The following is a 13,176-nucleotide window of genomic DNA, read 5'->3' on the forward strand; positions in this document are numbered from 1 at the left end:
TTAATATTTAAGTGTGTGACAAATTTATAACATTATTTATTTGTATGAAATTATTTAAACATATTTTTCATAATCAATTAATTATACTGTTATAAGAATATTTTGTATAATGGAATATTAATGAATTATTGTTTAATGCTTTAAAAAAACAACCCTAGGATGTCTTAATAGTGCATAACGGAAGTGCACTTAACACATATACGGAGTATATATATATTAATTATTAATAATATATCATTAGAAGATATTAAATTACTGTTCTTTAATTCAAGGTGACAGTTATTCAATTATATAAGACTTCTACTGTTCTACACCATAACAACTAGCCTGTCGTCAATGTGATCATTAATTAAAATTAAAATACAAAGTTATGCTTGCCTAATAAAATTAAAATTACAATTCAAACTTCCACTTTGTTTGTATTAAGTTAACATGGTAATTGATTGTTTACATCTCTTTACTATTTTCTCTTTCTAGTATTCAAATTCAGGTACACTTGAGTAGAATTGTCTAGTATTCAAATTCAGGTACCCTTCAGTAGAATTGTCGAAGAGTAAACAATCAATCCAACCAACCGATCTATCATTTTTGCTCTCACGCTGAAATATGCTTATTAGTCGACCTCAGGAATCATGAAGTTATAAACTTCTATACAACGTTTTGTTTTATAGTGTCTAATGATTACTAGAGACAAGTAGTTTTGATCATTTGTCATTATACACAGTAATTTTGATCATTTGTCAAATTTACCTCTTTCAGTATGCTCATAATACTTCTATAGGCACAGGTTAATACTATAACATATCCTCTGTATATGAAATATACTAACTTGAGACGGTTAACAGGCTAAAGATTACGCTACATATATTGTAGTGCTTCGCAATAAACATATATCCAACAAAGTGCAAAACTACAAGATACAGCTGTATCTGTATCGAGATATCCAAGAAAATTGCAGCTGAACCTGTGATCTTGTTTTGGCCTTTGGAAGCAAGAGATATATCCATGGCACCAATTGTGGCCCTAACAACATACAGGAGCCATCAATTAATCAATATATAATTGAAACAACAAACATTGTACCTGCATTGCATATATCCTTTTGTTCATCCACTTAACAAGACATGATTAAGTCCCAAGATCTGCATGGGATGCGTTTAAATACGAATATAACAACTGCAAATACACAATCAGTTACATAAGCATGAAAACAATTTGTTCAATAACAAACTAGTACAGTATATATTAATTATATATCAGTAAATAGTAAGATGCAGCTGGATACATACATTAATTTCTTTGTAGAAGTTTGTTACATCAGGTCACTAATTACAAAATCCAACTGTCTACACAATTGTGGGGACTAGACAGAAGAAGCTACCAAATGTATATAAATTCTTACAATGTGATCATTTTTGAAGGAGAAAGAAAAAAAATAAATGAGTTTATTCACAGCTAATTGAGTATACCAGCTCCCACAGAAATTAGGTTCCTTAACTCTGTCAAATGTTCATCATTTGATATATGAAGTGTTATGCGAAGATTAGTCAACAATGCTTCTTTTTCCCAACTTAACGGTCCAGAAGCATATAATGCATCTAAAGTGGATCGATAAGCATGCAACTCTAACCTGTGAATGCTTTCTGCTACCCCTTCTTCAGGGGTAGAAGAGTAATATCCCTCATCCCTGGAAGTATGTATAGACTCTGCATCACTTGAAATGCTACAACTACCAACAGAGCAATTGTCATCATCAGAATCATTAAATTCTGATATTCTTTCTTTCTCGTATAAACCATTAACTTTAACTGTTTTATTATAAAACGAGGCTTTCACGTTTTTATCTTCCGAGGAAGCAAAAGCGTCTACCTTTTCTTTCTTGGTCGGTTTTGATATTTTAGCACTTTCGGGAGAAGCTTCTAGATAAGATGAGCTAAAGGGGGAAGCTCTTTTTAGTGTTTTAGAAGATAGAACACGAGACTCTTGTACTCCGGTATCAATGTAGATGACTACATCGTCATCGTTTTCTTGAAAGGATTCTGCATCAGGCATTGGTATCCGCAACCCTAACTTTCCGCGACCATTCGGTTTCGCCATCTGGCTGACGTTCACATTTTCATAGCTACCTGAAATCTTTTCATTTAAATAACAGTAATTTAGTAAAATCAGTGGGGCCAGTCAGACATATATAAAATAAAATACAATGGTATAACATAATACTTACCAATTATGCATTTAAACATATATCATGAAATCAAATAGAAAAAGACCGACGTTTGTAAACATATAGCAACGGGATCAAAGAAAAATAGTTGTATAATCCCACATTTCACATTAAAATAGGTTTACATTAATTCAGAGTTCAGAGTAAACATAATAAGATAAGATTAACAAAAATATAAAGAAAAGCACCATGAAATATGTAGCTGGCATTTAGGTGAGGTGTGAGATGCTTAGAAGAAACACAACTTAAACTACAAGAATAAGAACCATAATCTTACCAAAAAGGTATTTTATATGGGATAACTTGCAAAAAAGAGCAACACAAGTTGCACTCTTGATAATTTGGCAAAGCCCAACCGCGATGAAAACCATCCATCTTTCCAAAACCGTTATAAAAGCACCCAACTTTTAAAAAACAAAACAAATAAAAGAACACCCATGATAGAAAGAAATTAACTGGCAAAAGCAGTTTAAAAACCATTCAATGACATCAGCCTATATCTGATTTCAGTAACGAATTCTGAAAGTCCTAGTATCTTATAAACAGATTTAAAACTAAATGAAACATATATTGTGATAATTGCAATTTGCAGTTTTTTAGTTTTAGCAAACCCATCAACAATGGTAAATCCATTTCCGAAACCAGCAACGCCCAAATCCTCAAAATTCTTATTCTTATTACCAACAAAGAAAGATGAATGTAAATAAAATAAGACAAAAGAAAAAAAAAAAAGGAAATACCTTAATTGGGACCCATCGCCCATCATTCCAGGACTGTCTTGTCCTGATATTTGATTCGTAGACATTTATCACATGTGTGAACCCATGAAGCCTGGTTAAAAAGTGACCTCCATCAGAAACACTGCAAACTGTTGCAGTTTTCCATGAATTATGATCAAACACTTCCACAATATCACCAGCGACCCAACTGCGTAAATTTTTTGATCGAGGAGGACAAGGCCTAATAAACTCCCTAGACACCTTTTCAACACCTGGGTAACAATCGTACCTTAAATTATACGTATGTCTATTCCCAGAAACAACTTCAGCTACACACCATGATGTAGGCAGCTCCGTCTTGTTCATAACCTCCACTTTGCTCCCCTTTTGGAACATTATGCTAGGTTAGAAGTTATGAACAAATTACCCGAAACCTGCCACACCTACAATATTTAGATATTCCCCATTAAATGCACAATCCAAATAATAAAAGATAATATATCTGAATGTAATAACAGATCATTAACAAGTGATTACAAACATAATCAGGATGCTAAATAATGAACATTAACATAAATTAGCATAGACAACACACAAAATGTAATAACACTGCCCGAATGGATGTGTTCCCGGGTACCGTCGATCGGGTTCGGGTTTCCGCCCGAACGTGTGTGTTACGTGCAAATGATAAGGATCGTTGAAATAAATGATCTACTGATGCCAAAAAATCGCCGTTAAAAAAAAAAAAACAATATGTAAAATGAGCATTAATTTAAAACTAACCATAATTCTTTTATTTTTTAAAGGATCACCATAAACTATAATTCTTTCCGGACAGATTAGCATCAATTCAAAATTCATTCCCTACTACATGAATAGTAATCTAAAAGTTTTAAAAACAATTAGCAATAATATTAACAAAATAAAATGAAAATTAGGTTAAAAAAAATTAATCCTAACAACATTATTTTCTTTAAATGAAATTAACATACAAAATTCTGCAAATTTTTTAGCTCATTTACCAAAATGAAATTAGATAAAAATTAATAAATGCAGTGCGTAATAACACGCAATAAATAAAGATCATTACAAATAAATAAATTGATCATTACTTGAACAAATTGGGGAAAAATTGAAACAACAAAATTAATGAAATTAGTTACCTTTTTTCAAAAACGTGTAGCAGTGGGATTCGACAAACTGTAATGGGGGTGAATTGAAGTTTGTTTGATTATCGGATTACCGATTTGTGTTTTGTGTGTTCTAGGGTTGTTAATCTTATTATTGTTTTTACAAAAAATAAAAATAAATAAAAATTAGTAGTAATATTTTGTGAAATATATATTCAGATGGAGGGTACAATTGTAAAATGAGAATTGGTTTAATCCTTAATCCACAAATAAAGAAAAGTGCGTAATGCGCGCACTAATTCGTGTAGATACAAAGGTTTTATCTGAATCAACAACCTTTCTCACACGCGTGCGTTGGACACTTGTAATGCATTCTCCTGATCTTAATAATAATTTTTAAAAATAATATACTGAGTAATATAATATACCCCGTAATAAATCTAAACAAAATATGACATAATAATTTATTAAATTAATAATAATTATTAGAATTATTTAATGTGTGCCCTAACCATTATTATTATTACATTTGATAATCGAATCTCCATAATAATTTTAAATTTATGGTATTTTCAATGAAAAGAATGAGAAATGAAGTTGAAATCGAATACGAATCATATATAGCTACAAAAGTGTTACAAAGAAAAGAAAAAAATGACCAAGCTGATCTGAAATTGATTGACTCCTATCCTAACAACCTATATTGACTAACTAATCCCATAACTAACAGTAACGTGATACACATGTATTAATAGTAAAAGGATCATAGCATTTTAAAAATTAGACATGCTTCCGGTAAATCATAAACTAAATTGACCCATTCATAGATTGTTTAAATCAATTGTCTTGTGTTTCTGCACCAAGGCTTGCCTTAAAATAGTGTTAGTAAGGAAGAAGATGTTGAAAATAATGCATCTGAATTACTATTTAAGCAGTTAGAAGATGATCCAGAAAACGACGGTTTATAATTTGATAACGATGATGACATGATGATGAAATAACATAGGAAAATCTTTTAAGGTTTTAACGTGAGTGGGAGGAAGCATTATCTGATAATCAGTAACTAGGGTTGTTTGATGATCCCGAGGATGAAGTGGAAGTCAAAGAAAACAAAAAGGTACAACGATGAATAAAGTGATTGCGAAGGAAATCAAATTCAATAGCAATGAACAAGAGGAAAATAAGGTGATTGATGTGGATGTACAAAGTAAAGATGGTAAAATGGGATTGTTGCGTGAAAGGTCCGAGCGAGTAATGTTGCAAGGTTCATATTAGATTGACCCGGCACGCTTTGTATCAAAAGTTATGAGTACCAATACCAAAATAGTATTATTTCTATAAGAGTATATTGAAAGTTGACTCATTTACTAATAAATACGTAAAACATCTTTCACTTGTAGGTGGTCGGATTGACATTAAATTATAAGTTTTTCTTGTTCAACTTGGATTATACGTTGCCGTATAATAGCAAAGAAAACCATAATTAGAATGCCTATCACCTTTAGTTAATATATCAATTTTGGTACCACAAAAATTAGACAACATGGATTTCTAGACTAGTATTGAATATTTACGTTGATACAAACAAATGTATTCTAAACATGTGATCATGTAATTTTTGCCTTTTCGCAAACTCTTACCAGATAAACGTATACAAATATGCCAAATGCAGTGACACAAAGGTAGTAAACGAATAGGAGATTGGCCGTGACTGAAGTGTTCCGTTCATATCGATTATAAACGTTCCATATTAATTGATTTCGTTGCGAGGTTTTGACCTCTATATGAGACGTTTTTCAAAGACTGCATTCGTTTTTAAAACAAACCATAACCTTTATTTTATCGACAAGGTTAAAAGGACACCACCTAGATTATCCAGAAATGATAATATAAAAATATCACACTTACACACTACCAATACATATTGGTTTACAATATTAATATGCAACAAAATAAATCTCGAATGCAATTTTAAACAATATTATACAAGCATGCTGACACCAAATCTTGTCCACATATTAGCATGCAACAGCGAAAGCTCTTAATAATCACCTGAGAATAAACATGCTTTAAACGTCAACAAAAATGTTGGTGAGTTATAGGTTTAACCTATATATTTATCAAATTGTAATAATAGACCACAAGATTTCATATTTCAATATACATCCCATACATAGAGATAAAATTCATTCATATGGTGAACACCTGGTAACCGACATTAACAAGATGCATATAAGAATATCCCCTATCATTCCGGGAAATCCATCGGACATGATAAAACAACATCGAAGTACTAAAGCATCCGCAACCATGGATGGGGTTCGTTAGGCCCAATAGATCTATCTTTAGGATTCGCGTCAATTAGTAGATCGGTTTACTAATTCTTAGGTTACCAAGCAAAAAGGGGCATATTCGGCTTCGATCATTCACCCATATAATGTAGTTTCATTTACTTGTGTCTATTTCGTAAAACATTTATAAAACTGCATATATTCTCATCCCAAAATATTAGATTTTAAAAGTGGAACTATAACTCACTTTCACATATTTTTACTTCGTCGGGAAGTAAGACTTGGCCACTGGTCGATTCACGAACCTATAACAAATATGTACATATATATCAAAGTATGTTCAAAATATATTTACAACATTTTTAATACGTTTATGTTTTAAGTTTATTAAGTCAGCTGTCCTCGTTAGTAACCTACAACTAGTTGTCCATAGTTAGATGTACAGAAATAAATTGATATATATTATCTTGACCCAATCCACGACCCGGTGTATACACGTCTCAAGCTAGATCACAACTCAAAGTATATATATTTTTGGAATCAACCTCAACCCTATATAGCTAACTCCAACATTACTGAATATAGAGTGTCTATGGTTGTTCCAAATAATATATATAGATGGGTCGATATGATATGTCAAAACATTTACATACGTGTCTATGGTATCCCAAGATTACATAATATATTAGAATATATGTATTATACAATATAAGTTAGCTAGGATATGATTAATATAGATTTGTTACCAATATTCACGTAGCTACAACAAGTAAAAATATCCAATCTTGTTTTACCCATAACTACTTCGTTTTAAATCCATTTTGAGTGAATCCAATTGCTATGGTTTCATATTGAACTTAAGTTTATGAATCTATACATAAAAAGTATAAGTTTATAGTCAGAAATACAGGTTACAAGTTGTTTTTGTAAAGGTAGTTATTTCAGTCGAAAGAACGACGTCTAGATGACCATTTTGGAAAACATACTTTCACTTTGAGTTTAATCATGATTTTTGGATATAGTTTCATGTTCATAAGAAAAATCATTTTCCCAGAAGAACAACTTTTAAATCAAAGTTTATCATAGTTTTTAATTAACTAACCCAAAACAGCCCGCGGTATTACTACGACGGCGTATATCCAGTTTTACGGTGTTTTTCGTGTTTTCAGGTTTTAAATCATTAAGTTAGCATATCATATAGATATAGAACATGTGTCTAGTTGATTTTAAAAGTCAAGTTAGAAGGATTAACTTTTGTTTGCGAACAAGTTTAGAATTAACTAAACTATGTTCTAGTGATTTCAAGTTTAAACCTTCGAATAAGGTAGCTTTATATATATGAATCGAATGATGTTATGAACATCATTAATACCTAAAGTTTAGTAGGTAAACCTACTGGAAATTATGAAAAAATAACTTGAGCTTCAAAGGATCCTTGGATGGCTTGAAAGTTCTTGAAGCAGAATCATGACACGAAAACAAGTTCAAGTAAGATTTTCACTCGAAATAAGATTGTTATAGTTATAGAAATTGAATCAAAGTTTAAATATGAGTATTACCTTGTATTAGAAAGATATATTACTGTAAATAAGAAAGATTTCTTGAGGTTGGATGATCACTTTACAAGATTGGAAGTAAGCTAGCAAACTTGGAAGTATTCTTGATTTTATGAAACTAGAACTTATAGAATTTATGAAGAACACTTAGAACCTGAAGATAGAACTTGAGAGAGATCAATTAGATAAAGAAAATTGAAGAATTAAAGTGTTTGTAGGTGTTTTTAGTCATTGGTATATGGATTAGATATAAAGGATGTGTAATTTTGTTTTCATGTAAATAAGTCATGAATGATTACTAATGTTTTTGTAATTTTATGAGATATTTCATGTTAGTTGCCAAATGATGGTTCCCACATGTGTTAGGTGACTCACATGGGCTTCCAAGAGCTGATCATTGGAGTGTATATACCAATAGTACATACATCTAAAAGCTGTGTATTGTACGAGTACGAATACGGGTGCATACGAGTAGAATTGTTGATGAAACTGAACGAGGATGTAATTGTAAGCATTTTTGTTAAGTAGAAGTATTTTGATAAGTGTCTTGAAGTCTTTCAAAAGTGTAAGAATACATATTAAAACACTACATGTATATACATTTTAACTGAGTCGTTAAATCATCGTTAGTCGTTACATGTAAATGTTGTTTTGAAACCTTTAGGTTAACGATCTTGTTAAATGTTGTTAACCCATTATTTATTATATCTAAAGAGATGTTAAATTATTACATTATCATAATATTATGATATATTAATATATCTTAATATGATATATATATACAGTTAAATGTTGTTACAACGATAATCGTTACATATATGTGTCGTTTCGAAATCATTAAGTTAGTAGTCTTGTTTTTACATATGTAGTTCATTGTTAATACACTTAATGACATGTTTACTTATCATTTATCATGATTAAACATAGTGTATCAATATCTTAATATGATTCATATGTATTTAGTAAGACGTTGTTATAACGATAATCGTTATATATATCGTTTCGAGTTTCTTAATTCAATAAACTCAATTTTATGTATACAACTCATTGTTAAAATACCTAATGAGATACTTACTTATCATAATATCATGTTAACTATATATATAATCATATATATGTCATCATATAGTTTTTACAAGTTTTAACGTTCGTGAATCACCGGTCAACTTGGGTGGTCAATTGTCTACATGAAACTCATTTCAAATAATCAAGTCTTAACAAGTTTGATTGCTTAACATGTTGGAAACATTTAACCATGCAAATATAGTTTTCAATTAATATATAATCATGGAAAAGTTCGGGTCACTACAGTGACAGTGCTACTGAAGACGTCTTGGAACCCCGCAACTTCCTACATTATATAAGGGTGCTGAGATAGGTGCTTCTTCATCTACAGGTCATGCTCCGTTGCAGACTGCTTATATCTCATGCAACGATTCACAGACTTCTTCACAACCTGTTCTGATTGGGTACGTTGCAGACTACTTAGTGTTGGTTTATTTGATTCTGAAGTGTAATCGTATTCGTCTCAACCTAGTTTATTGTAGTCCGCCTTTAAACTAGTTATAAACGTTTGATCTAAGGTCCAAATATCGTCTACAAAGTGGTATCAGAGCTTTTGGTTGCTGATCAAAACGCTTATAACTGGTTTAAAGGCGGAATACAATAAACTAGGTTGAGACGAATACGATTACGCTTCGGGATCGAATAAACCAACACTAAGATGATCAGAACGACACCTAAGGGTTTGTATTCAGTTAGGTTGTGTTTAGGGACGATAACAGATGACAATATGACGGCTTAGAGGTGTAGGGTTCGTAAACTAACAATGAAACCCGTCATCTATATTTATAGGCATCTGTAGTGACCATCGGGCCATGGTTCTTGACCATCGTCTCATGGTCCACGCCCATCGTCCGATGGTGCCTTCCATCGGGCGATGGTCAGAGTTGCCAACCAACAACTATAAACTCATCCTTCGACATTGGTTAAACAAGATAAACATCAATAAACGATAACCAATTTTTAAACACAAATGTTTGCACATTACATGACTGAAATATAACGAGTATTAAACATAGAACTGGGAATTACATGCACGAACATCTACAGAAGGCGAAAAAGCCATTTAAGATATGATGCAGGCTGGGTTCATCAGTGGTAGTAGTTCACCTGTACTCATGGTTGGAGAATTCGGATCTCGGGGAGATCTCGTTTGGAATTTTCTAGGAAGATCTCGGCATCTCGGAATAATCTCGGGGAGATCTCGGACGTTAACTTACGTTGACTTTATAGTTTTTTCAATAAAAATATACATAAAAACATAAATATATGTATATTTATATACGTTTTTACGAGTTTTTACAAAAATATCCGGAAAATGAGCGAGAAAATCTAGGAAATTACGAATTTTACAAGAAAATCTTATAAATTAGCAAGAAAATCCGAGAAATCGTGGCTTTGACTAAGTTTGACCCCGTTAACCGAGAAATCTCGGGAGATGAACATCTCGTCTTGGTTGTCTTCTAAAAACGAGATGGGGAGATCTCGGGGAGATCTTGGGAAATTTACAACACTGGGCTGTACTACAGTTGGTCCTGAAGCGTGTGATCATTGTTGTTAGTTCATTTGATTGGACCTGATATATATTCATGAAGATGATAGGGGAAATTACAAAGTTATTACAATATAAGTAGCTTATGAAACCATATTTTGTGGAATGTATTGAAATCTCTATATTTTTTTGTTGATAGAAATGGTTGTTTTTGTTCTTAATAATAATTATTATGGTTGACGTGACTTGTTGCTGGCGTTGTTGAAGAGTGTGGTGTTATGACAACTTGCCTGACGCACCCTCCTCAGCGGAAGCGAGGATATAATTTGTTTGAGACAAACTTGCGAGAAATAATAGAAAGCAAATAAAGTAACTGATAACACGACGATTTAACGTGGTTCGGCAAACCCTGCCTACGTCCACCCCAAGAGTCTCCTTTATTCTTATAATATAAAAGAACTCGGTACAAGAAAAAGTACACTATGAGTTAAACCCAAACCCCTTAGATTTTAGTATAAAATCTAAGTTTTCCGTACACTCTTTTACACTCCTTACATGAATAAAACTCTCGACCTCACAAAGAAACACACTCCTTGATATTATCGATCAACTATGTTTACTACATTTGTGATACTTTGATCCTCCCTTGAATCACTTGATCCCTTTCTCTGGATGATTTCAACAAGCTAGATATCCTTGTATTTATAATGTTTCCTTCCTAATGTGAAAACCACATATGAAAACATTTCCAATAAATGTAGCCACACTAGCCTACCATTTTGACTTCACAATTGTCACATGTGAAAAACAACTTCATCCTTATTTGACTTGTAAATGTGAGCCACAATTAAACATGTCAAAATTCATGTGGTTGGTAACCACCGTCCAACAATCTCCACCTTGGCGAACATTTATCTTCTTCGTCACCGAAAATACTAACACCTAGTATTTTCATCATTGGCCTCCGTTATCCCCGCTGCACACACCATGAATCACCTCGGTCCTGAACCCCGATTCAAATAAAATAGCCAATAATCATGTGCAACTAACCCTGTCAACTTACCTAGTTAACACCGAAGAGGAGTCTCGAATCACCTCTTCCACCACAGTAGGATTTTCCTTCTCACCATCGTCTACCTTGGTCAAACATGTCCCAACATGTTCCCGACATGTTTCCCACGTACACGCTTTTAAAACCTTCAAGACACGAGTACATTTTGTACTCGCCACCAGACGATATAAACCCTCATACTTCTCTCGCTTCATCAGGACCTTCACACCACGTGTGATTTTCATAACTCCACCTACGGCCGAATAGCCGTATCCTTGAAAATCCAACACGCATAAGGAAATTAGATTCTTGCACATCCTTGGTGTGTACGCCACACCACCAAGAGCGTAAGCAGCTCCGTGAAACAATTTTATTTTCACCATGTAAACACCCTCAACATCACATGATGAACCATCACCTAAAGTCAGCACCCCGCTTTCTTTAACATTAGCTCATCAAAATAAGCTTCCTTGGAACACACATGCATCGTACAACCAAAATCTAAAATCCATTCATCTTGAGCAGAAGTAGAACTTTTGGAGATTGTGAGAACATCTACTACCGGTACATTAACTGCTACCGCAGCCGATGAACCCCCAGATTTACCTTCACCATTCCTCCAGAGTGGACAGTCCTTCCTTAGTGACCCCATTCATGACATTTGAAGCACTGGATACCCTTCACGCCGTCTCCTGATCTAGACCTACTGTTATCACTAGATCTCTTCTCGGCAAACCTTCCCCTTCCATGACCAACCACAGCAAACCCATGCTCAAAACGGTCACTAGATCATCGTCTCTTATCTTCTGATAAGATTGCTGGTACTACATCCTCTATCTTTACAGTAGCCTTACTATAAAGAACAGTAGTAACCACACCATCATACAAAATGGGAAGCGAAGAAAGAAGAATAAGGGTCTTATCTTCTTCTTCAACATAAACCTCAACTTTGCAAGTTGATTCACCAGACCATTAAACACATTTAAGTGTTCAATAATATTCCAATCGTCATCCGTCATCTTTTCTGGCTTGTCGTCCTTTTTACCCATCAACGGCTTTGCCAAGCCCTGTTGAACCAGAACATCCTTCACCCTTGCTTACCACAAGGTGAAATTCCCGGTTCCATCAAATGGCTCCACCTTAAACTGCATACCGCTATTTCCCGCCATCTCAAACCAAAAAAATATCCAATAAACCTGGATACGCTCTGATACCACTTGTTATGACAACTTGCCTGACGCACCCACCCCAGCGGAAGCGAGGATATAATTTGTTTGAGACAAACTTGCGAGAAATAATAGAAAGCAAATAAAGTAACTGATAACACGATGATTTAACGTGGTTCGGCAAACCCTGCCTACGTCCACCCCAAGAGTCTCCTTTATTCTTATAATATAAAAGAACTCGGTACAAGAAAAAGTACACTATGAGTTAAACCCAAACCCAAGCCCCTTAGATTTTAGTATAAAATCTAAGTTTCCCGTACACTCTTTTACACTCCTTACAAGAATAAAACTCTCGACCTCACAAAGAAACACACTCCGTTGATATTATCGATCAACTATGTTTACTACATTTGTGATACTTTGATCCTCCCTTGGATCACTTGATCCCTTTCTCTGGATGATTTCAACAAGCTAGATATCCTTGT

At 33.4% G+C, this 13,176-nt stretch overlaps 1 protein-coding gene across 2 annotated transcripts; it reads right to left on the bottom strand.

The window, feature by feature from the left end:
* Positions 1–996: 996 nt before the first annotated feature.
* On the bottom strand, positions 997–4,237 carry LOC139858495 (uncharacterized). 2 transcript variants are annotated; one of them, XM_071847340.1, is made up of 4 exons: positions 4,107–4,237; positions 2,965–3,386; positions 1,870–2,133; positions 1,630–1,729 (listed from the first exon to the last, which is right to left on the bottom strand). In XM_071847340.1, exons 2-4 carry the CDS (start codon positions 3,337–3,339, stop codon positions 1,724–1,726), a joined length of 645 nt encoding a protein of 214 aa, XP_071703441.1. In that variant the 5' UTR covers positions 3,340–3,386; positions 4,107–4,237; the 3' UTR covers positions 1,630–1,723. The 2 variants fall into 2 exon arrangements, with proteins under 2 accessions (XP_071703440.1, XP_071703441.1); XM_071847339.1 differs by having other exon boundaries at positions 997–2,133.
* Positions 4,238–13,176: the final 8,939 nt, after the last annotated feature.

This window comes from Rutidosis leptorrhynchoides, chromosome 7, assembly GCF_046630445.1.
Source record: "Rutidosis leptorrhynchoides isolate AG116_Rl617_1_P2 chromosome 7, CSIRO_AGI_Rlap_v1, whole genome shotgun sequence".
Taxonomy (NCBI): Eukaryota; Viridiplantae; Streptophyta; class Magnoliopsida; order Asterales; family Asteraceae; genus Rutidosis; species Rutidosis leptorrhynchoides.